Source organism: Candoia aspera, chromosome 1, assembly GCF_035149785.1.
Source record: "Candoia aspera isolate rCanAsp1 chromosome 1, rCanAsp1.hap2, whole genome shotgun sequence".
NCBI classification, from domain to species: domain Eukaryota; kingdom Metazoa; phylum Chordata; class Lepidosauria; order Squamata; family Boidae; genus Candoia; species Candoia aspera.
In genome coordinates this window covers 247,999,571-248,025,817 of record NC_086153.1, presented here as the reverse complement: position 1 = coordinate 248,025,817, position 26,247 = coordinate 247,999,571, and the positions used below count along the sequence as shown (strand labels likewise).

At 40.1% G+C, this 26,247-nt stretch overlaps 1 protein-coding gene across 1 annotated transcript in view; it reads left to right on the top strand.

Moving 5' to 3' along the window:
- TRIM66 (tripartite motif containing 66) overlaps positions 1 to 26,247 on the top strand; it is a 61,668-nt gene that overhangs the window by 20,372 nt on the left and 15,049 nt on the right. Inside the window, exons 8-11 of the mRNA XM_063317916.1 lie at positions 736 to 1,703; positions 3,372 to 3,512; positions 24,656 to 24,925; positions 25,854 to 26,076. Coding sequence (XP_063173986.1) covers positions 736 to 1,703; positions 3,372 to 3,512; positions 24,656 to 24,925; positions 25,854 to 26,076 — 1,602 coding nt within the window. The remainder of the gene's footprint in view (positions 1 to 735; positions 1,704 to 3,371; positions 3,513 to 24,655; positions 24,926 to 25,853; positions 26,077 to 26,247) is intronic.

Below are 26,247 nucleotides of genomic sequence, written 5' to 3'. Positions count from 1 at the left end.
TTTGTCTATTTTGTGGTCCCACCAGTTTTTGCCTGCAGGCAAGTGGTATTTCTTGCGGATATTCTAATGCACCATTGTGGCTACTTTGTCATGCTGTTGTTTGTAGTCAATTTGTGCGATCTTCTTGCAGCAGCTAACTAGGTTGTCCACTGTTTCTTCAGCTTCTTTGCAGAGATGGCATTTTCTGTCTGTTGCTGTCTTCTCAATTCTGGCTTTATATGCATTTGTTCTTAAGGCTTGGCCTTGTGCCGTCAGAATTAGCCCCTCCTCGATGTCTTTCTTCAACTTTCCTGCTCTTCTCTTGTTATCTGCTTTGCCTGCTAGTTTTTTTATGTACTGGCCATGTAATACTTTGCCTTGCCATGTCTCTTTCCTATTCTTCATTTGGTCTTTCTTATAGGCCAGTTTGGTCATGCTCTTACCTATAGAAAAATTAAATGTGTACTGCTAAATTGGATCAAACAGTTATTTTCAATCAATGCTGGCTTTTAGAGTAGAAATGTCTTTCAGGATTTAGTTTATCAATGCTGCTTCCCTGCTGAGTAACCACACTTTGATCTTATATTTATTGTTTCAGGTGGGCAAAGTTTCCAGGGGAGACTTTTAGAAGGGTGTCTTCCCTACACCTTTTACAGTAGAAATGATTGAACATGAAATTGTCATATTCTAGATAAAGATTCTTAAAATGGGGATTATTGGTGCTGTCCTCCATTATTTCTGGTTTGTTCTTTTTAGGCCATTTGTCAATGGAAGGGGGACCAAGCCACCATTCAGAGGTACCAACCTATGGAAGTATGCAAGGAATACAGCCATCTCTGTATCATCACCATGGACATCATTCTCCAGGACCACAGCACGACCCACTCAATAACCAGCCCCACCAATTTCAGCCTCCTGTCCATTGCCTGACACCCATGTGCTGTGCCCATTGCCTTAATATCCCACATATGAATAAAGGACAGCTTCCTCATCAAGCTGTGAGCCATCCTCAGTCTTTCCGACAGCCTTCTGAAATGCAGCAACACCACCAGCATTTCCCCGTGCAGTATAGCTTGCAGCAACATGAGAGGGAGCAGAGGTGTGCCCCACGAGTCCTGAAAACCATGCAGTCGTGTGCTGAACAGAAATCTCATCAAGAGCCTGATAGTCTAGCTACCAGGTTGGGCAAGAACTCCCAAGAGCAACCAATACACCATGCCCTTCCACCTGTTTATCCCCTTCCATCACCGGATGGCCAACAAAGCCAGGCTAGCCACTCCCAGCAACTTTCTGCACAGTCTCCTCTGCATAGTCCAACAGTGCAAGTTCAAGTTGGTCCCCTCCAGAAGCTGAAGCTGAATAATTTGCAGCAGCAGCAGCAGCAGCAGCAGCAGCAGCAGCAGCAGACACAGACACCACAACAGGAACATCCATTGCCACCGCCACCACCACTCTCACCGCAGCAGTCACCTGCAGCAGGGCCAAATGAGAAGGCTCACGAACAAGTGATACAACAGAGCTTGGACATCATGCACCACCAGTTTGAACTGGAGGAAATGAAGAAAGATTTGGAGCTTCTCCTGCAGGCTCAGCAGCCAAGCCTGCAGCTCAATCAGGCCAAGCAACAGCCTCAACATGTCCAGCAAACCATTGTTGGCCAGATAAACTACATTGTCAGGCAGCCAGCCACGGTTCAGCAGCAAAACCAGGAAGAAGTACAGCAAGTGAGCTGACCAGATTTATTTTCTTTTGATTTTCTTTCTGATTTTGGTGGCATCTTTGTTAATGTTAATGAACTTTCAACCTTAAGCAGGGCTGGTGGAGGATTGGGTGAGAAGACAATTAGTCCAGATTAAGAAATAACTCCTAATTTTATTTTAAATAAATGCAAGTAGATTTGTTTATTAGGTAACTGGTATCTAAGCTAGGTTTGAAAGATTAAGCTTTTCCTTTCAAATTTTTGTAAGAGTTACAGGATATCTTTCCTTCATATGTTTTGGGGCTACAGAATGCAGCTTCTCGGGGTTTGTGTTTGGCGCCCATTCTCTCATTTTTTAGGGAAATCTGTAAAGGCATTTCTCTTTCTCCAGGCCAAGAATTGTTAGATAACTGTAATGTTTATTTTACTGTTACCTTTAAGCTGTGTTTTTAATTTTTTAATATCTTTTTTTTTTGCTTTTTCAATGTTTTGGGCCACCTTCTCAGAGCAGGAAGGTGGGGTACAAATCAAGTACATCAATAAGGAAAGGATAGTGGATTATTATTGTGATGTTTTTCAGAGCCCCATTAAACTGTCCAGTTTTGGCCTTGATGAGATTGGGGATGCCTAAGCTGGCCAGGCTCTTAGACCAGAGCAAAGCCCTGAGTGGGAATAGCTAACAAATCAGAAGGTAGGGCATGGTAAGGCAGAGCATGGCATCTGACAGGTCAAGAAAAGAATGAGGTTGTATCTCCCTTGGGGTCTTTCTTAGGGTCAGCTATAATTAAAGTTATATCATACATTTTTAAAATAGAATCCATTGACAAGTTCCCAGTCTATAATATAGGAGTGAATTATCTTTCCATGCTTCCCCACTGCTGTAGCCCGGATAAAACACATCTTCCCCAGAAATGAGTCCTTCTCTGGAAGAAAATCTGGTATTTTTTCCAGGGCAAATAGCAGTTTTGGGGAAAATTTATAATCAGACACATTACATGGGGAAATGATGTGAGAATGTTCTGTGAAAGAAAGGTTTTCTCTTCATGATACATATTGTTACTTTATTAGTTTAAAATAACAGTGGAATGAAGATTCTGTCTCAGAGCGGAATAATAAGAAGGAAATGTTACTTTAAGATAGAGTAATCTTTTTATTTATAAAAGTTATTAATATATTTTCTGCTGAAAGGCAATCAGTGTGATTTACCATTCCTAAACTCAAATTACATTCCTTTAAAATAATAATAAAATTGGACAAGCAAAAGTAACAACAGCAAAAATTCAAACCGAATGATAAAAATAGAGTCTGGGGACTGTTTTCACCACTCAGCTGAATCCCAGCAACTGGTGGTCTCCTAGGTTTCCGTAACCTCAAAAATTTCTCTCATACGCAGCCAAAGGCCATCTCAGAAATTCTGAAGGAATTATGCTGTTCATTTAAGAAGTGATGTGTCCACCGAAATGCTGGGGTAAGGACATTAAGAGCTAAAAAGGCATACCAACATCTAGTTTGGTGATTTCTAGGCAGCCAAATGCAGGCAGGTTAACATAGACTATATATGCTCTCCAGAATCAGCCTGAAGCCTGAAAACTATCCATTTGTTTGTTTTTATCTGGGTAATGTAAATAATCTTATTTATATAAGTGATCTTGCTGCCATTTATGAAACTGTGCTTATTATTCCTTTATGAAAGATTGGTGAAGATTCTGTTGAATCAGAAGGTCAAAAAGCACTTCCCCTTGATAGAAATGTGATTCCACCTATGACACAGCCAGCAGAAGAAGCTATTGTCAACATTCAGTCTCCAGAGAGTATATTGAGTCCAGTCAGAAAGGTAAACCAACCTCCCTCCCTCCCTCCCTCCCTCCCTCCCTGTAAAATAATGTTTTTCTAATTCTATATGTCTGCTTTAAAGATTCCCTCTCTCTCTACTTTTATAAGAATTGAAAGCGAGAATGTTTCAACTTTTGGAGGAATTCTCCTCTGGAGAAACCTTACATAGTATCCTGTTATGTATATGCAAGTTTGATCATTACGAATGAAGTAAATCATATGGAAAAAGGTTATTTGTAAGTCAGATGAGCTTTCTAAACAAGATATGTTTGATATTTCTATTGCAAAGTAACTGAAGCTATTTTAAGGTTCGTGGATCAAAATGCCTTTAGTTTGTTTTAGACCTCCATTATGGCCAGGCAAAACTCTGAAATGGTGGTTTGATTCAACAAGAATTCAGTCAAATCACCCAGTCAAGGCGGATTTGCAAGGTGAAGCAGGGACCTACTTTGAGGTAGTAAATTCAATCAATCTGCAGCACTTTGATGTGGTTTGCAAATCCAGTGGCTTTTCTGCTGCTGGGAGCGTTGCAGGCAGTATTTTGTGTTGCGATTTCACTTCCATATGTTGAAAATATTGGAAGTGAGGGGGGAGTGATGGTATAACGGGTTCTCTGACATTGACATGAATAGCCAGCCATCTCATGTATGACTTCATTAAACTGTCTGCCTGCCAGAGCTCTTTTGGGATGATAAAGCTAACATTGATTTGAATTTCGTTTACTTTCCCAATTGCCAGTTTCCGTAATGTGGCCAACCACAAGCCTTAATTCTGCTCTCTTTCGTGCTAGTGGAGTGTGACATATCTGATGTTCTAGAACTGGGAGTCCACTCTCAGCACTCTAATATGTGCTCAGGGTTAACCAATCCAGTATACTCTCCTGGGTCAAATTCTGTTTTTAAATTCTGCATAAGTGTTACAGGTTTAACTCACTCAACAAGAAATAAATGGGTGCAAGGCTAACACAAGCACTGTCCCAAATGTTTGCGGCTCTTAAGAATTTTGCTTTACCTGTGCTGGTCTCTTTCTCTATGGCCTGCATCTCTCTCATAGCCTTACATCTCCCTGTGTCAGCCTGTTTCTGCTATCCCTGCTGACAAATAACATACAGTATTGACAGCAAGCAATACTACTTTAACCCTGACTGTATCCAAGCCCTACCAGTGAGGAAGGAGTCCTCCTCATGAAGGGTCAGTCCTGCCAACCAGTTCCTCTTGATATCTTCAGCAACCCAGCGATCAGAGGCAGTGAAGATCCATCAGTCCACAAGGTGAAGTAAATGGGCATTCTTTACTGTCATGCAAGTATGGCCCCCCAGAACATTAAATAGTTCAGCACAACTTCTCTGTAGGCTTATTTCTAGGCAGTTTAGAAGATGATGTGCTGCTGTTTCCTCATCTTTGCCATCTCTGCCTTTAAAGAGATATGCAGGAATATTTTCTTAAAAACACAGTGAAAGCCTTGAAGGAACTCTACTGAAGATTGGCAGGATTAATGTCTTGCTGTACTCATCCTGTGCTTCAAAAAAGTGAGGCAGCTGCAGCTGTTTTGATACTTCCTCATTATAGTCTATAGACAAAACTTTTGTTGAATGCCTTTGAATTCAGCTAGAATTGAAGCATTCTTTTCCCTCCTTTGAATCTTGAATTTCCAAATATAATCAAACCAGGATTAATTTACAAGGGTCTATCTTCCATGACTTCAGCAAAGGATCGTTACCTTGTCGTGGTGCTGGAGCTTGAGCACCTCAATGATGCCATGAGCTAAACCGTGAAGGGCCACCCAAGACGGGAAGGTCATGACAGAGAGGTCAGACTAAATGCGATCCCTGGGGAAGGTAATGGCAACCCACCCCAGTATTCTTGCCGTGAAAACTAAATGGATCAGTACAACCAGAGATATGTCGGTATACCATCGGAAGATGAGACCCCCAGGTCGGAAGATGGTCAAAATGCTACTGGGGAGGAACAGAGGATGAGCTCAACTAGCCCCAGACGTGATGACGCAGCTAGCTCAAAGCCGGAAGGACGGCTAGCGGCCGACGGTGCTGGTGGTGAACGGCGAATCCGATGTTCTAAGGATCAACACACCATCGGAACCTGGAATGTAAGATCTATGAGCCAGGGCAAATTGGATGTGGTTATTGGTGAGATGTCAAGATTAAAGATAGACATTCTGGGCATCAGTGAACTGAAATGGACTGGAATGGGCCACTTCACATCAAATGACCACCAGATCTACTACTGCGGACAAGAGGACCACAGAAGAAATGGAGTAGCCTTCATAATTAATAGTAAAGTGGCTAAAGCAGTGCTTGGATACAACCCAAAAAACGACAGAATGATCTCAATTCGAATTCAGGGCAAGCCATCTAACATCACAGTGATCCAAATATACGCCCCAACCACAAATGCTGAAGAAGCTGAAGTAGAGCAGTTCTATGAGGATCTGCAGCACCTACTGGACAACACGCCTAAAAGAGATGTTATTTTCATCACAGGAGACTGGAATGCTAAGGTGGGCAGTCAAATGACAACTCGAATTACAGGTAAGTATGGCCTGGGAGAACAAAACGAAGCAGGACACAGGCTGATAGAATTTTGCCAAGACAACTCACTCTGCATAACAAACACTCTCTTCCAACAACCTAAGAGACGGCTTTATACATGGACTTCACCAGATGGACAACACCGAAATCAGATTGATTACATCCTTTGCAGCCAAAGGTGGCGGACATCTGTACAGTCGGTAAAAACAAGGCCTGGAGCTGACTGTAGTTCAGATCACGAACTTCTTCTTGCACAATTTAGGATCAGACTAAAGAGATTAGGGAAGACCCACAGATCAGCTAGATATGAGCTCACTAATATTCCTAAGGAATATGCAGTGGAGGTGAAGAATAGATTTAAGGGACTGGACTTAGTAGATAGGGTCCCGGAAGAACTCTGGACAGAAGTTGGCAGCGTTGTTCAGGAGGCGGCAACAAAATACATCCCAAAGAAAGAGAAAACCAAGAAGGCAAAATGGCTGTCTGCTGAGACACTAGAAGTAGCCCAAGAAAGAAGGAAAGCAAAAGGCAACAGTGATAGGGGGAGATATGCCCAATTAAATGCAAAATTCCAGAGGTTAGCCAGAAGAGATAAGGAATTATTTTTAAACAAGCAATGCGCGGAAGTGGAAGAAGACAATAGAATAGGAAGGACAAGAGACCTCTTCCAGAAAATTAGAAACATTGGAGGTAAATTCCAGGCCAAAATGGGTATGATCAAAAACAAAGATGGCAAGGACCTAACAGAAGAAGAAGAGATCAAGAAAAGGTGGCAAGAATATACGGAAGACCTGTATAGGAAGGATAACAATATCGGGGATAGCTTTGACGGTGTGGTCGGTGAGCTAGAGCCAGACATCCTGAAGAGTGAGGTTGAGTGGGCCTTAAGAAGCATTGCTAATAACAAGGCAACAGGAGACGATGGCATCCCAGCTGAACTGTTCAAAATCTTGCAAGATGATGCTGTCAAGGTAATGCATGCTATATGCCAGCAAATTTGGAAAACACAAGAATGGCCATCAGACTGGAAAAAATCAACTTATATCCCCATACCAAAAAAGGGAAACACTAAAGAATGTTCAAACTATCGAACAGTGGCACTCATTTCACATGCCAGTAAGGTAATGCTCAAGATCCTGCAAGGTAGACTTCAGCAGTTCATGGAGCGAGAATTGCCAGATGTACAAGCTGGGTTTAGAAAAGGCAGAGGAACTAGAGACCAAATTGCCAATATCCGCTGGATAATGGAAAAAGCCAGGGAGTTTCAGAAAAACATCTATTTCTGTTTTATTGACTATTCTAAAGCCTTTGACTGTGTGGACCATAACAAATTGTGGCAAGTTCTTAGTGGTATGGGGATACCAAGTCATCTTGTATGCCTCCTGAAGAATCTGTATAATGACCAAGTAGCAACAGTAAGAACAGACCACGGAACAACACTGGTTTAAGATTGGGAAAGGAGTACGGCAGGGCTGTATACTCTCACCCTATCTATTCAACTTGTATGCAGAACACATCATGCGACAAGCTGGCCTTGAGGAATCCAAGGCTGGAGTTAAAATCTCTGGAAGAAACATTAACAATCTCAGATATGCAGATGATACCACCTTGATGGCTGAAAGTGAAGAGGAACTGAGGAGCCTTATGATGAAGGTGAAAGAAGAAAGTGCAAAAGCTGGTTTGCAGCTAAACCTCAAAAAAACCAAGATTATGGCAACCAGCTTGATTGATAACTGGCAAATAGAGGGAGAAAATGTAGAAGCAGTGAAAGACTTTGTATTCCTAGGTGCAAAGATTACTGCAGATGCTGACTGCAGTCAGGAAATCAGAAGACGCTTAATCCTTGGAAGAAGAGCAATGACAAATCTCGATAAAATAGTTAAGAGCAGAGACATCACACTGACAACAAAGGCCCGCATAGTTAAAGCAATGGTGTTCCCTGTAGTAACATATGGCTGCGAGAGCTGGACCATAAGGAAGGCTGAGCGAAGGAAGATTGATGCTTTTGAACTGTGGTGTTGGAGGAAAATTCTGAGAGTGCCTTGGACTGCAAGAAGATCCAACCAGTCCATCCTCCAGGAAATAAAGCCAGACTGCTCACTTGAGGGAATGATATTAAAGGCAAAACTGAAATACTTTGGCCACATAATGAGAAGACAGGACACCCTGGAGAAGATGCTGATGCTAGGGAGAGTGGAAGGCAAAAGGAAGAGGGGCCGACCAAGGGCAAGATGGATGGATGATATTCTAGAGGTGACGGACTCGTCCCTGGGGGAGCTGGGGGTGTTGACGACCGACAGGAAGCTCTGGCGTGGGCTGGTCCATGAAGTCACGAAGAGTCGGAAGCGACTAAACGAATAAACAACAATCTTCCATGAATTATGAGTTGTTGATTTCTAGATAAGGGTTCATGTTTTAGGGCTGTTTCATAGATGATGTTTGTTTATTTGTGTATTTTATTTTATTTTATTTGAAAGTATAACCAAGAAAAAAGAGGGGAAAAAAGAAGTTGAAAAGAGATTTACAAGTTATATAAAATTAAGTAATGTTAGATAATTAGTGCATATAACAATGATCTTTTATCAATGTAGCATTTTAAAACCACTATTAAAATCAAATCAATATTCAATAATTAGCAAAGGTAGCCAATATAAGACTTATCAATCAAAATAATTAATAGGAGTTTCTATCTTATCTGGAAAAGTCTGCCCTCATTATCACAAATCAGACAAAATCTAGTATTTTAAAGCCTTATATTTACTTGTGTGCGTTTTTAATCAAAAAAGAACCTTAGTATTGATGATCCATGTGGAAGATTATTTTTGTTTCTTTTGTGAACAAACAAAAGTTATAATTTCAGGCTTCTAACTAATGTACACAGTTGTAGCGATGATGATGGCAAACCTAGCATGTAATATAGGAACGTACAGTCAATTAGAGACTGTTGCTCTGAAGACAAGAAAGGCAGAGAAGTAAGGACTGACAATCCTGATACCATGAGAGGCATATGATTCTTCCTAGTTGCCACAAGTTGTGGAATTATCATGTGGTTTAGCTATTTCCAAATTCTTCATATGTTGGAGCTATAAGTCTCAGAATTCCCAGGAATGTGGCCAGTGGGTATTATGGTGTCAACTATTGTGAGGACAAGAACTTTAGCTGACTGCAGGTGACATATGCAAACTGGGAGGCTGCTCAGAGGGGCTGATAGTTTGGAGTGAGTAAAGAAGATAGCTTCAAAGGGAAGAGGGAAGATCCGTTACCAAGACAACAATCAGGTAAATGAGGCTTGAGCCCAGGCTAAAAAAGTGGTTTATGAAAATGCCTCAGACAGCAACTGTCCCCCCCACTTTTCACATGAAGATAGGGAGGAATACAAGGATTTAGTAGATTATTAAGATTCTTCTGAGGCTGAGAAGGTAGATGAGCAAAGTCCTCTTTGCATAGTTTCAAGTGGTGGATGTCCCCCTGTCTGTTTGCAGAGAAGGTTGATATATTATTATCTTTAGTAACAATGATAAATGATAAATTTATATTGATATAAATATAGATAGGTTGGAGGGAGGTTTTTGGTGTAGGCGTGTAGGAAAAATTATCCTTGCTAGTTGGCTTATATTGGTAAAATGGATTTTGTTTTTTAAACAAGCACAGAAGGTATCTTTCCTGATATCAAATGTATAGTGAGAGAGAGAGAGAAATAAATCTGTTAAAAGATTGTACCAATGATTATTATATCTGTGGTTGTCGCTTCACTCCCAGCCAACCTCCTTTTATAATACAAGCAATATAAAATTCTGAAAGCATGCTTACTTAAGTTGGCAGATACAGAAATGAGATGGCTGTTCTTGGAATTGTAGCTAGAGCTCTTCATGTGTCAGCCTTGATGTTAGCTCTTCCCAGGTTCTTGGCCTTCTTTTGTTCTGTTCCCTTTTTCATGGTCTACTGTCTGTGGCCAGTATGAAATGCTTATAGATAATAAAAAAACAAATGCCTTACAAAAGCAATTTAATAGTGAATTTGTTGGAGCCAGACAACTATCATTTGCAAAACAACAAGCAATTAAAATAAGGTATATCTGTATATTATTCTAATAGAAATCACTGAGGTGATTTGCATATTTTTGACTAATTAGATATTGTTCGTGAATAATAGAAAACAATTGACAGATAAAACAGAGAAAGGGCTCAGATATGATTGCCTCTTATTGCTCAATGTCCTTCATTAATCAGGATCTGAAGAACTTTACAATTGTCTTAACCAATAAATTGGACAGCAACAACACCCAGTACATCCATTCTGATCAAGTGGAATTCATCCCCTGATGATACCTGATGGACAAAATGTTCTACATTTTTGATGTAATGCACAAGACAAAAGAGAGAAAAAAAATCCACCATTTGAATCCCATGCTAAGAAAGCTGTTGTGCTGAATTCCATCAAGTATTTTCTTTGTCAGATACTTTCTAACTCTACCATGGCTGTTCAGGCTAATTACTTACCTCCTTAAGAGCTGATAAAAAGAAATGGCTTTTAAGCCTTTCATCTCAAAAGAGATGTTAAACAAAGCTATCTGTCTAACTATAGCAGCTTCCATACTTTTGCAATGAAGGTTATGTCTATGAAGGATATGTCCATTAAGTCACAAGGATGTGAACATGACTTGAAGAAAACTTTATCCTAAATTAATATTTTATGGGTGAACATAGTGAACCAAATATAAACCATCTGAGTACAATTTGGGCCTTTTCTCATTTGTCCTACATTTCCATACCAGGGTTGGCTTGATAGATTTGGTAAAGCATCTGAATATAAAGCCAACTATCACTGGAATTCAGTTGCTCCTAAAAGAATTGATCAGTTTGTTCAGCACATCAAACTGGTGTTACCTCAGAATCTTTCTTGTATAATCAACATTAACAACCACTTTTTAATCAACTGCACACCAGAAATGTAATCATGAAGACAAATGAATTCCTGGAGTACTTGTAATATTTTATCAGTTTCCTCTGGTCACCACAAAATTCTTAAGATAAACCATGACTAAATCAGTCTGATGCAACAGAGCTATGATTCATTGTATTTTGCATCAACTCACTACAATTATTGACTGAATAACTGTATTTCTCTCAAAGCATCAGTGGATAAAAATAGGACACTATAATGCCGGTCATTATACTCTAGATGCCTTGATTTGGAAGTTATTTATTTGTTTAGGAATTATCATAGGGATACGCTTATGTAAATACTTAACATGTCTTCATTAAAGATATTCTGTCTATTTGGAACTACAAAATAATCTGATCTCTGGCCTGATGCTTTTCTGTATATTTAGGATTTGTCTTCCCCCCCAACTTCCATGTATTTATTCTGGAAAGCAGCAAAGGAACATCAACTTGTTGAAGAAAATTCTGTCTTCTTCAAGGACCCATTACAGAAAGCTGAAGAAATATATGTCTTCTACATTAGCATTTTCAAATATACCATTTTCTCAAATCAATCAAGTAACATGAAGGAACTTGACTCACAACATTTTAAGCATGTAGTTTAATGATGTAATGCTATCCTACAAACAATATTTCATCCATCAATTTGTTTTTTCTCTTTCAGTTCTTAAGAAGAAATTTTCATAGATAGAGTTTGGAAAATGGATGGGGAGGAAATTTAGATTGCCAAGTTTGGCAAAGCATCTGATACTCAATTACTGTTAATATTAATTTCAAGAAGATACTATTTAAAATGCTTTCAGATGATATTTAACTCAAGCAACATCACTTAATTCACCTGAGATAGCTAGGACTTTATCCAACTTTATTCATGATAGGATAATTTTTCAACTGACTAGCTGCACATTTTTTGCTAAATATGACTTTAAGGCCACCTGTCCAGACAGGGCAGTCTTTGTTTCCTATGCAAACTCTTGATGAAAAACTGGACAACCAAAGTGCCTGGGAAAGATTTAGAGAATATTGACGTTTGGTACCATTAGGTAGTTGCCAATCCCTTATGCATTCAAAGGGGTGAGCTGACATAGCACCACTGTAACTGTAGCTAGCAGACCCAAGATTGTAATTACGTATGAATCTTAAAACCAATAACTAATATATGTATATAATTGCATTCTACAGGTAGAAAATACATTCCAAAAATAATGCAGTTGCAAACTGGGATACTGTGTTTAGTTTCAGGGTTTTTAAGGTACTTTACATGATAGACTGCAGTAGTATATATTCAGAGCTATTGCAAACAATTATTGAAAGTGTGCCAGTAATTTGGTAAATGTAAGATAGCATGACAGCAACTCTTAATGAGAACACTGAGGATATTCGTTCCCAGTCCAATAGATGGGGCTATAGTTATGTTGCCATTTGTTTCCTTTCTGAAATTCTGGTTGGACATACAATCTTGTACAGTTGGTATAAGGAAGAAGTTAAACCTTGATTAACTGATAAGGCAATTGTGACATGAATACAGAAGGAGGGATGCTGTGGAATACTCCACATAATGGTTGCCAGTGGTACTGTATAGTCTCAGTGCAGTCTCTGTGTCAGTGCTTTTGGGAGAAACATCACTTATATCTAAGTACACAATATTCTTCTTCAACTGCTCAAATAATACTGTAGTTTTGTAACAAAAACACTACTGTATTCAGTGATGTGTGGATGATATATAGGAAGAAAAAAATCCTCCCTCACCCCTATGGGTGGTATGTGTCTTCCTCAACCTTACGTCTTCTACCAGAGGCCTGGGAGGGTTCTGTGCAGCATCTTGGCTGTTCCTAGCACTGCACTCATCTGGACAGAGAGCTCGGATGCTGTTCCTGGGATCTGTTGGAGCCACTCGCCCAGCTTAGGAGTCACCTACCCCAAGTGCTCCTAGCACCTAACAGGAGGGGATATATGACTTAATTAATTAATTAATGAGTGTGGTGTGGGTGTGCATATATATCACATGGACTTGTTGGATGGAAAGTTATACTGTGTATAAAGGTGGAGATAACTATATGCACTTTGTTAGAATTGCTGTGATGACAAAGGCTGCATACAGGTGACCTGTGACTTGTTAAGAACCCAAAGCATCAAATGAGTCCAATATCAGTACTATGCAACTTTCATTACAGCTGTCTTTAAGCTTTCCACACATGCAAACACTGATGGTTTAAGCACCAGATTATTAAAAAAAAAAAAAAACATACTAGGAAAGTAATAATAATTGAATGCAAATAAAATCTTACACTTTGCTCTTATAAAAAAGGCTATTTGAAATAAGTACTATAGCAGCAAAAATATGACCAGCTTATGTCCAGGGTCATATGGAGGCCATCAATATTTTATTTATTTATTTATTTATTTATTTATTTATCATATTTTTATAACTGCCCATCTCCCCCACTCGGGGGACCCTGGGTGGTTCACAATAAAACAATTTAAAATTCAATAAAATCATAATATTGATAATCAATAAATATAAATATAAAATATAATGAGATCCAAGTAAAGGCAGATCTAATTCCACCCAAAGGGGACAAGACCAGTCCTGGCAGGACTAGGGAACCAACCAAGAGTCGCTCTTCTTCTCCCCACTCCAAGCATGGTAACAAAATCAGGTCTTCAACCATTTCCTGAAGTCCAGAAGGTAGGAGGCCAACCTCACTTCTGGGGGAAGGATGTTCCAAAGGGCGGGAGCTGCTGCAGAGAAGGCCCGCCTCCTGGACCCCACCAGATGGAATTCTCTCGCAGACGGGGTCCGTAGCACGCCCTCTCTGCAATAAACAATATAGGTTTATGAATGTCTGAGAGGTCTTTAAACTGAAATTTGACCAACACCTCAGAACGATTTATCAGCAATAATTGTCTGGGGTGTAGGTAAACAAATATTTAGACAGTGAACAGGAATCATCAGAGCAATTTTAATTAATTACGATAAAATAGTGCAATTTCTTTCTCTTTCTTGGCTCTTCTGGCAGAATGTGTTCTTTCTGGGCTGTTTTCATGATGCAGTAAACAAATGCACGTGACTATTTTTTGCAAGAAAGAAAAGACTATATCTAACATTTCAATGTGCATTTAGTGTTTTTACATTTAAAATCTACAACATAGTGTCATTGTTATCATATGTGGAGGTTCAGCCAAGCTTTTGCAGCCAGTTTTCCACTGTTTTCCACTGGAGGACTTCTTGCCATACACCTCTTGTGCTGTTTAACCATTTTATTTCCATGTGAAACCAGCATAAAACCAAGACAAGTATAGCACTGAAAGATCAGAATATAGTGTTTTGGTATTTGTGTATGCATTATTTGGAGCTGATCTTCCTACAACCCTTTAGCTTGGTAATATGCTGCCAAGTCATGCATTTACTTACTTTTTAAAAAGGGGGGAAAAAACGATATTCCCTCACCTCTGAACTCCTGCCTGCCTGCCTGCCTTCCCAAACTACCAGATATATACACATACAAGTACTGCAGAGCTGGACTGCTGTGTATCTGGGGGTTGGGAGGACATGGCATTAGCAGCGTGTTTTATTTGTTTTTTGTGGACAGAGGTGAAAGGATTTTTGTTAATTCATAATCTGGGTATTTAAAGAAGCAAAAGAACAGCACTGGTTTGTTGATCTTCGTTGCATGCTCTCAACTCGCTCAAATAGACAATATTCTGAATGACATCAGCCCTCGTATAACAAAGGCAGAACTTGGGAACGCATAAGGAAGTTTATGCTTTGCCCTCTTTGGTTTGCTTTACACTTTGGTCTCTGAGTTTATTGTGCATAGCTTGGATTTTGTTACAGAGAAGTAGTAACAGCGGTCAACAGGACTCTGAATAACCACAGAATAAGCTCTGTTCATTATCTGTTGAAAATCCCATATGATTTCTTGTAGCTTCTGAGCATTCAACAGAAATAATCCCCATATATTTGGAATCCCCAAGTACTTGAAACCTGTGGTTGTAAGATAAAATTTATTCCATTTATAACAAAAAGCTTTGGCTTTTTGTGGCACTACCATGGACATGAGATTTCAAAATATGTTGATGATTGTAGTCATTCATGGCTCAATCCTAAATCTTGCTGCACTGCTATATATTACACTTCAGATAAGCTTACAGCTGTATCAGAGTACGTTTACCAGGTTTTCAAGCTGTTGATTTTCATAAAACCAGAACGCGGATACTGATCTCATAAAGATACCTTTTATCCTGAAGTCTTTTGACATGGAAACGGATGTGTTGCTGTAGTAGGTTTAATTTGGTAGGCACTGTTGTTTACTTTTCTTTATTATGTGAGAGTTCAATCATTCCATCTTAATATTTTCATGATGGTATTGTTAGATGCCTTGTATACTATTTTGGTGGAAATATAGAAGACAGGGCAATTTACAAATAAGTAATGCATCCATTTGGAGTCTACTTAAGTGACTGATGTTGTGATAGCACAAAAAAGTAATTCTATTACTAATCAAGTGTTCAGGATGGAGTAAGTATTCAGAATCAGCCAAGTTGTTCCTTTCAGTTCATCTTAAGAGAAGCTATGCTTGTCCAACTCTCAGTCTCATGCCTAGCAACTATCTTTTGTCTTCTTGACCATGTGTTTGTACAGGCAGTTGGTTTGAGCTTTGCAGAAAGGTTGCTTAGATTTTTCTCTTGTTTTAGGTCAGTTGCCAGCCCTAAATATCAGAGATAGTGGCCTGATGCCAGTGCATTACAAATGTCATGGAGGCATATAGCTTAGTTGAAATGGGTAAGGATCAGATCCTTCAGTCTCTAAGCATCCTAAGGATCTTGGAGCACTAGACAAGGTCAACTCATCCCCCCATTTTTTTTTTCTTTAAGGGGAGAGAATTATCAATTCATTTATGTTTATTGATATTAACCATATTTCACGTGGTATTTTTATATTAGTAAATTTCCCTTTTTTGACCCGAAAGGAATATAAATAATAAATAATACTATATATTCTGTTGACTGTTTCTATGGTGTAAAGCCAACTCAATTTGCTCAGGATGAATTTTTACAAAATACAGAGCTGTGATTTTGTATTCCCTACCCTGCAAACAGGAGAGCCTTTTGACAAGGAGCACTCTCCTTGAAATCCATGTGTAGGCTCCTGGTCACTCTGAGATAAACTTGAGCTAACTGGATTTGAATTACTGCATTTTTTTAAAGCTTACAGCATAAGGAGTTGCCAAAGGGTTGCTCCACTTAACTATGGCCTTTATTACTTTGTAGCCATTTACTCTCAGTAATTTCTCTGCAATTGCAAAGATTTCTGTGCCATCTTAGCAAATCCCAAAGCTGCTTTTTTATTAACAGTTGTCATTTCCATCTCCAGTTTATTCTGTGGCTTGTAATACATGTTTTGCACACATTATCTATTCTATTTTCCTTTTGATTGTTGTAAGTAAGATTTCTATCTTAAAAATGGACATTATTCCTGCAATACTTGATAGCTTCCTGATATTGTAAAAACAAGAAAGTTAATCTTTTGTCCACTTTTATGCCATCTACAGCATTGTATCCTAATTTTTCCATATAAGGCTACTATTAGAAGTATGGAGTAAGGACAGTGAAAACACTCACAATACTGAATCTGAAATTTACAGAGTAAACATGAAAACAATAGTAGGAAAATAAACACTTTTTTCATTAAGATCACCATTAGTTTCACATGCTGCCACAACTTATACTTTAGTGTAAGGAGAAATATTGAAGTGAGATGGTTCTTTCACTGCAGGAGTGGAAACAAATGAGAATGGGTAATAAGTAGAAACATAAGGATTGGGAAAAGTAAGAAAACTGCAAAAAATATGTGAGGATGTAAACAGATGTGTTTGCAATATACTATATATCAAAATGTCAAATGAATTTGCAGCAGAAGTTGCAACATGAAATCATATAACATGAACATTTGTTGTGTTTAAAGGTGAGGTATTAAATCTTTTTAGACAGCTTAAAAAAAAATAGGATAGAAGTATCATGATCCAGGACAGCAGAAACCACACAGGAAAGATTTCTCTCCCCTTTATCCACTAATGGAAAAAAGAATGATTATTTTAAGGAGATAATTAATAGATCTTAATGAGACACATTTTTATTGCATTCTTGACAGTAGTTTTGTGAATTGGCATGAAAATACATCAGATCTTGCCAGGAGCTAAGATAGATAGGTACACACATATACAACGCTCCCTACACACATTTTATTGGACAATACATATCTGGTAGTCCTTCAAGTTCAAAGAAGACATGCTGTTGTGCAGTTCATCTGTGGACACGGAGGTGGCTCTGCAGTCCCAGTCTGGAAGTGCAGAGTCTAGCACAATGGGGATACTGGAAGTCCATTGTTGTAATAACTGTTGGTGTTATTCTGTGTTGCCACTCATGGTTTTCTGTAAGTTTTTGGTGGCACCTATCTCCAAAGCTGGTGGATGCTTCATAGTACAGGGCTAACCAGTGGGTTCTGTCAGCAGCCACAGCTTCTAGTTCCCTTGGCTGGATGTCACAGTGGTGTAGGATTTTTTTCACAGCGCTTGTGTGTTTGACCTCAAGGTCTCTTCTCAGACTCCAGTACACGACACAGCAACTGGTATACAGTGGTCATCCATTCTGATGACGTGTCCACCCACTGCAACTGGGCTTTGATAATCAGGGGCTCAATTCTGGCGGACTCTGCGTGATCCAAGACCTCCAGGTTGCAGACATGGTCTTGCCAATTAATGCCACGTGAGCAGAGAGCACTCATGTGAAATTTCTCCAGCCTTTGGTACAGAATTGTGAGGATGGAGGTTGAGTCTGAGGTGGAGGAGGGGGAACTGACTGTTGAAGAGGCAGGAAAGATTTGGGAAGGCATGAAATTTGAACAAGTTGATGAGTCAGCACAGAGCTTTGGGCGGCAAGATTCAGAATCACTGATTGGAGAAAGCCAGGGGGCGGATTCACCGCCACCTATCAGTGTGCAAGAAAGGAGGTCAGAGAGGTGAGTGGAGCAGTGAGAGATGTGATTGGTCCCCTCACACAAACAGTGGGAAAATCAAAGGGTTAAAAAGTGCCAGATACCAGAGCAGGTTGCCGGACACAACCGTTCACGTAACCCAACAGATGCCTCATCTTGCTGAAGTGAATTAAGACTATGAGCCAGATCGTCCTACCATGCTTTGCCTGAACTCCAAGCCAGACTATGCTCCTGGGCCTTGTCTTCCTGCCACACCCGATTGCACCTCCATGCCTTGCCTGGACCTCGTGCCTAGCTGTTCTCCTGCGCCCCACCTGGACTCCAAGCCTGCTGATGCTCCTGAGCCTAACCCTGACTCCCCGGCTGGTAGCACTCCCTCTCCCTGCCTCATAGCTGCACTGGACCATGCTCCCATGTCTTGCCTTGCTGCTGTGCCCTAAGGCGCTTCCACACCTTGTCATGCTACAGTGCCGGACTTAACTTCCGAGTCTTACCTTGTTACCACACTGGACTCTGCTCCCAAGCCTTGCCTTGCCACCGCGCCGGACTCAGCCCCCAAGCCTTGCCTTGCTGTTGCACTGGACTCCGTTCCCAAGTCTCGCCTTGTTGCTGTGTCAGAATTCACTTCCAGGCCTCACCTTGTCACCACATGGGCTGATTTCCTGTGCCAAGCCCCATTGCCACACTGAGCCTCAGTTCTGCACCAGTCTGTGTGCCTCTGGGCCTCGCCATGTTGAAGGACCGCACTGCACCTGACCCACGTGCTTGCGAACCACCAGTCTAAAGTGATCTTTACTATATATATTGCTGTAAATAAAAAAAACGTTTAACCATTGTTTCCAGTGTCGAATCTTCGTCAGAACGGGACAAGAATCCAGGACTCACATCCATAAAGGAGAAGGGATAACCACAGCTCTGTAGCTTTCAGCTTTGTAGCGATATGGATGTTGTATTGATTGAACAGCTGCCCCAGTGCCTGGCTGGCTTTGCTGATCCTGGAGTCAGTTTCTTTGTCCAAAGATCCATTACTCAAGATGATGCTTCCCAAATATTTGAAGCTGTTTACATTTGTCAGCTGGGTGTCGTCAACAGTGATTTTTGGTTCTACAGGGTTGGTATTTGGCACAGGCTGATAGAGCATAGCAATGTCTGAGAATTTGTTCAGCATCAACTGTAGATCACTGTCTATGTGCACCAGGAGTGCACAGTCACAGCAAAGAGGGTTTCTTGAATGACTGTATGGAGGCACTTAGTCCGTGCATTCAAGCAGCGAAGTTCAAAGAGAGAGACGTCCAATTGGTACCTAATGTGAACTCCCTCCTTTAGACTTTGGACAGCATGTGACAATATGCAAGTGAAGGACAGATTGAACAGGACTGGGGGTCCTGGCACACAACCCTGTTTTACCCATTGGAAATGGCAAATGTAGCTAATGTATCACTGTTGTAAAGAACCTGTCCTGTCGTTCAGTCGTGGAGTAGCTGAATCAACTTAATGAATTTCCTTGGGCATCCATAATGTCTCAGGATGATCCAAAGAGCCTCCCTGTTTACAGTGTCAAATGCCTTTGTCAGATCAATGAAGACAGAGTAAAGAGGCTTGTTCTGCTTGATGCACTTCTCCTGGACTTGCCTCATGGCAAATATTGTATCTGCTGTACTCCATTCAGGCCGAAAGCCACACTGTGCCTCTGGGAGGTTCCTTTCCAAGACAGTGACAAGTCTGTTCAGGAGAATGTGGGCAAAGATCTTGCCTGTGATGGACAGCAGTGAGATACCCCGGTAGTTCCCACAGTCTGATTTCTTCCCTTATTTTTATGAAGAGCCCACAATGAGGGCATTGCAGAAGTCATCAGGCATCTCCACTGTGGACCAAATGTCTTCCAAGATGTCTTGGAATGCCTGTAAGGCGTTTGGGTCTAGTGCTTTGTAGATCTCAGCAGGAATGCCATCCTGTCCTGTTGCTTTATTTGAGTTCATCTGTGAGATCGCTTTCTTGATCTCATCAGTAGGGGGAGGCAGGTCTAGAGCATCCAAGACTGGCAGCAGAGCAATCTGCTGTAAGACATCATGATCAACTGTGGACAGTCTATTGAGTAGGTTGGAAAAGTATTCAGCCTAGCAGTTTTTCAGGCCTTCCTGGTTTTGATCAGGCTCGACCTATCAGATGACAGCAAGGGGGAGCATCCTGATTTAAAAGGACCATAAACTGACTTTATGGAGCTGCAGTACTCTCTGGTGGCATGCATGACTGCATAGCATTCCACCTGCTCAGACTTTCTCTGCCACCACTCGTCCTGCATTTCTTGCAATTCCATTTGTACTTTGGACTGCAGGTGCTTAAACTTGTCTTTCTTTGAGACAGATGATGGATCATTCTGCCAGTCTGCCCAGGCCTTGTTCTTGGCCTGGAGGGCTGCTGAAATGGTCTCGTGGTTTTCATCAAATCAGTCTTGATGTGCCTGGGGTTTCAGTCCAAGTATAGTTGTTGCAGTCAGCATGATGACATCTTTAAACTGTGTCCACTTTTCAGAACAGGTTCCTACAAGTGGTAAATTGCTGGAGAGCTTTTCATTAAGTACATCTTGGAAGTTTTGGACTTGGCCTGGGTCTTGCAGTTTGCCAATGTTGAATGACTTTCTGACAGTCCTTGTTTGCTTACAATGTAAAGGGGCTATGTGTCGGTTGAGGACCGATCAGACCAGCCTGTGATCTGTCCAGCACTCAGAACCTCGCACGGCATGGGTGATGGTGACATCCTTAAGGTTGTGCTGACGTACTATGACCTAGTCAAGTAGGTGCCAATGTTTGGATTGGAATGCATCCAGGTGTAATGGTCGCTTATTCTAAAACACCATCAGACTCACGAGCAGGAATTCAAAGATATCTGATTTATTAAAGAATAGTATGCAGGATCACAGAGAAAGCTGAGAATGATGAAAGCACGCCAAATTCAAACTAAACCCCCCCGGTGCAAATGAGATCCCTCCCCCTGTAGAATCTTCTCAAGTTCACAATCCCAGGTGCTCCTAACGGTTTCTGATGGTCTGCAGGAAAAGTCCTTGAGCAGAGAACTAACCCAAACACATTCCATTGTAATGAATTCAGATACAGAGCTTGGTACAAGGTTTCACAGCAGCTCCCTCCCAAACTGAAATGTGCATCAGCGCCATGCCATGTGAATCGTTACGATGTATAAACTACGTTGAAACAGTGAACATGACACCAGGTAGTTTTGTACTTGTTTGCAAGTCTGAACATTGTGTTAGTGATGCACAGGTTGTGCTCGGCTCATTTGCTCAGAAGCAGCAGGCCTTTCCTATTTAGCTTTCCCATCTTGTGCCTCCCAAGGACTCCATCCCAGTTGTCACTGTCTGTCCCCACCCTAGCGCTGATGTCGCCCAGAATGACGAGTTGCTGGCAGGGGTTGTTCAAATCATCTGGTCCAGGTCCTTGTAGAGACCTTCCTTGTCTATGTCTGGACTCGTGAGAATTGATGCGTAGGCACTGACAATGGTGATATACCAGGACTTGCTGAGAGGAAAGCGGAACTTCCTAATGTGTTCATTTATTCCAGTGGGTAGAGTAGAGATGTTCCTCAGCAGGGCAGTTTTGATTGCAAAACCTACTCTGTGAGTCCTGTTGTCAGTCTGCGGTTTCCTTTTCCAGAAGAATGAATAACCACTTGCTGCTTCCTGTAATGAACCCTTGTCTTCCAGCCTGGTCTCACTGAGTGCATTTTATATTCTGAGTAGATTTTAAATTCTTTAATGTTATTAGTAATTTCAGATCCATCCTGCAAAGCACTGTATTCTGAAGCCTAAAGATGCCAGGAGTCTTTCCCAAGTTCCTATCCATACTTGCACTTAGTCACACTACCTTAACACTAACAATGTCCTTACTTATCCTCATGATGTTGCCCTGATCTCATCTTTGGACCATGAGTGAGACTGATTTAAGTCATAATTAGCTGTACCAGTAACAAAGAAGTATTTCCCCACTTTCCAACATCATCCAAGGACAGCCTCAAAGTGTGTAAAACACGGTTATAGTTTGTCGTCTAGATACCTTGCATAGATGTGATCAGAGTTGTGGCTTTGGAATGTACAGAGGCAAGGATATACCTCTTTTCTGGACACTGGCTAGCATTCACCTCAACCATTTGTCTCTCAGCCTTCGCCTTATTAGCACTTTAAATCACAAATTAGTTCTAGCCCCATAACGACTCCCCTGTCTGCTTTTGGCACCAACTTTTCTCCTGTCTTCCAACAAGACAAAGCACAGGATATCTCTACTATTTCATTTGGGGAAGAACTGGGGGTATACTTACTTACCAGTTTCCTTGAATTTGCTATTTTCTATACCTGCTCTCCCACTTCCTTGAAGGAAGAAAGGTGTTGCTCATCAGCAAATCAGTTTCAGTTCTTCTACTCTAGTTATACAACAGTTTCCTGCCTTTTCTGGAGCGATTTCTGCCTTGGTGCCTTCCCATACGTTTGTTATTTAAACTTGGGAGATGCCCAAGTGGGGTGTGGGAGGAGGGTCAACCAACCCAAGCTAGAGAAAGTGGGCAGAATCCTGAAGTGAGAGTTGCCTCATTCCTGTTTTTCCCACTGGCTGGTTATATGCTGAAAGGTGTAGCAAGTCAGAAGGGAAAACCAGTAATTTTGCCTATAATGAGTGAGACATTCTCAAGTCAGAACAGTATCATTTGGCAGTGACTTAGAACAGACACAAAGCAGGAGGCAGGACAGGGATTGACATGGAAGAGAGGACAGTTTTTGCTAGCACCAATCAAGGATGGGTGGTTAGCACCTTCACTCAGTAATGGAGAGCTGGATCACACCAGTCAGGGAATGGCTCAATCACATGATAGTGTCATACTTTTGGAATATTTGGAGATATTTCAAATCCTGACTCTGGCACTCAGAAGCTCTAGTGTCTTGATTCCAGAAATATGGAATCTCCAGTTGGGAAGATTTTTTTTTTCAGAACCCACAGTATACAGATTTATCTAATTTCCATTTCACAAGCCAGTAGGTGGACCAAAATACTGTAACTCTTTCATATGCGTAGTCTTCTGCATTTTGTAATGGAATTCTCTGATGAAAACATTAGTAGAACAATACATAGAGAAAAGTGCACACTATAACATGAATATTAGTATAAATGATTCCTTTGAAAATATTAAGAAAATAATCTTACACAGATTATTAAGAAAAGTTATCACTGCACCAACCAAACCCCAATTATATAAGACCCAGGACAATGAGCTTATGTTCTGGGAAGGGAATCTAAAAGTTTTCAATATGCAACTGAAAAGAAAATAGATGTAAAAATGTGAAGGATAATGGGAGAACTCTTCTTGTGACAAGGCACAATTTTCTATAAAGAAAAACATTGTGAATTGATGCAGAAAAAAACAGCTGGTTTAAGACTGGAAAAAAATGAAAAATTAAGAAAAATCTAAAGTGAGATTTACTTATTTACTAGTTTGCCCATTTTGTTTCACCCATAAGTAATGTTGCATTAGATTTAGAAGTACACCCACTGGCTGCTGAATGAATAGTCATTTCTGAGATGTCATATGAGAAATTCATGGTGCTTACATAATGTTTGGGGTGAATGTCCAGAATGGAATGTCCATAGCTACAGTTTATTTATTCCCTAATTCATTTAATTTCTACTTTGAGATGCACACAATATTTGCAAACCATTTTTTCATGTTTCGTATTGTGTATTACATAGTCCTTTAATTTTCCCAAGGAGCTAGATCTATTGTCTCAAAATATCCTAGGTTTGGACCCATCATCACACCATCAGTTCCTTCCCACAGGCATCAGTTGCAGAGTAGGAGGAACACAAAACAAAGCAGGGAACTTCAGGAAAAAAATGTCTTTCATCTGGCAAGACTTTGGAAATTGTGACTTTAGTAGAATATTTGTGACTGAGAGAAAAAGCTTCTGTACTAAAAATCAAATACATATAACTAGATCAGATGCTTAAGACATATTGCAATTTTTATTGTTAATGGCTTTGAGATTTTTTAAGATAGGAAACAATATACAAATATTTTAAAACAAATAAATAGCTTCATGTTACAGATCATTACATATCATGGGAAAAGTAACATTTTTTATATAACAACAGGAAAAAAACCCTCTTCTTTCCGTCTGTACTATAGTAAATCAGAATGCAACTCCATTAAAAATCACAGTTAATTTTGTGAAATTTGCTTGAATATTATGTATTTGCATGCCTTATTAACATAGTTATCATGAAAAGCCATTTATTTTGGTTTTAAATTCAATATCTGGATGTTTTAAGAATGTATAATTTCAAAAGAAACATTCCCAACTCTTTAAATGAGATGACAGAACACCTTTTCTATTAGGACATTGTCCATCTATGGTTTTTAGAAATGAATGCATTTTAAGAAACACAGATACAGTGACTGATAATTGGGGTACCTTTCAGTGGATTCAAACATTTAAAATAGACCATTGTTAAGCCACTGTTATGATAAACATTCAGAATGGTGTTCAACAAGATAAAACAATTAAATATTGTGATATTACAATCAAGCTACGAGAACCTTCCTAGCCAAAGAATTTGTATTACCATGAATATTGAGCTACCTATGGTCTTCTATTTCAGCGGTCAGCTTCAATGAACATAGTGGGTTTTCCAAACATTTTAGAAGTTGATTTGTCTTCAACAAGGACATCCAAACCAGCTGATCTACAGGCAAAAGAAATCTGCAGTGCAACATCTGGCCTGTCCCAAAATGTACCACATGCCTCTGATGTGCTGCCAGAATCTGTACCTAGTTACAGCCTGGCTTTGGATAGAACAAGTACCTTGAGCTCTGAAAATATTGAACACTTAGCGATTGGTGGCATGCCTTTGGTAAACACAGTTTGCAAGGTAAGAACAGTTGATCCACCAGATAATCATTCAGCAGGAAAAAAGATCACAAGAATGATCATTCTAATTAATTTCATAAGCCACCACACACCAGGAAAATCTCTGCTGAGATTATTGGATCCTGGCAAAATTGTGGCAGTATTCTTTTGCGGATCTCATTTAGATTCTTCTGGAAATTCAGTACAGAATCTATCTTGCTTTTGTACAAGCCCAATTAATTTCAAGAGCTTGTGTGCAAGTCAAATTCCTGTCAAGGGTTCTCATTTCTTGATTTAGAGATCACCCTGGAATTCACCTAGGCCTTTTCTGTACTTACGGCAAAAAGTTAAAGTCTCCTTCAAGACAAATTCAACTCTGGGTTTATTTCATGAACATGTCAAGTAGTTTTCTTGGCAGCATTATGGAAGTGGTTTGCCACTGCCACATAGGAGAGCCTATAGACCTGATATTTCCTGGAGACCCCCATCAAAATACTAACCAGGCTTAGCTTTTTGAGTCAAGGCAGGCTTGGATAGATGCTGCCTCCAGGCCACATCTACTATACATCTAAAGGGCTAATCTTTAATTTTGGTGCAGCAGATTCATGTGTATATATTACAGTCTGTCTTGCAGAATTTCTGCAAGGATCCAAGGAATCTATCCATAGACATGCCCAAAGGGGCCTTGGGTGAATTGTATTGTATTGTATTGAATAGGAGCTTCTCCATGCTATGTCCAAGTCTGTGTTGAAGTTATGTGTGAGAAAGTTTTGAAAAATTGTTTGTAGATCTGTGGTTCAAAAATTTTAAACTCTTTGAATTTATGCTATGTGTGCCCCTCAAAATGAAGCATCCTGAGTCAGAGTAAAATCATTCTGCTTTTCTATTGATTATTTTGTTGATGTATAAAACATTTTGTAAATTTCACTTTTTTCCCCTTCAATTGCAAGCTGGAAAATGAAGAGTTTGGCCATGTGAGTTATCCCCTTGGGAGCAATACTGTCACTGTGGAATCAAAAGACATTAATGAAATGGCTCTTCCTTTACAAAATATTCTGGAAGAGCCTATTAATCTTTCAGTGAAGAAAACTCAGCCATGTACCTCCCCTCCCTTACTTATCAGCAACACAACCTTCATGCAGTCTGTTAATCCCAAACCAGGACACACTGAAGGTACCATTTTTTTTCTTTATCTTTCCTGGATGTTTAAAATCAGATATCATACATTCATTGCATAGCATAATTATTTCAGGATTTGCTGCTGAAAGTACATGTTTTGTTTGGGAAACCACAAATTTAATTATGATTTCTGTAACTATCCCATGCTTTTTACTAATGTCCACT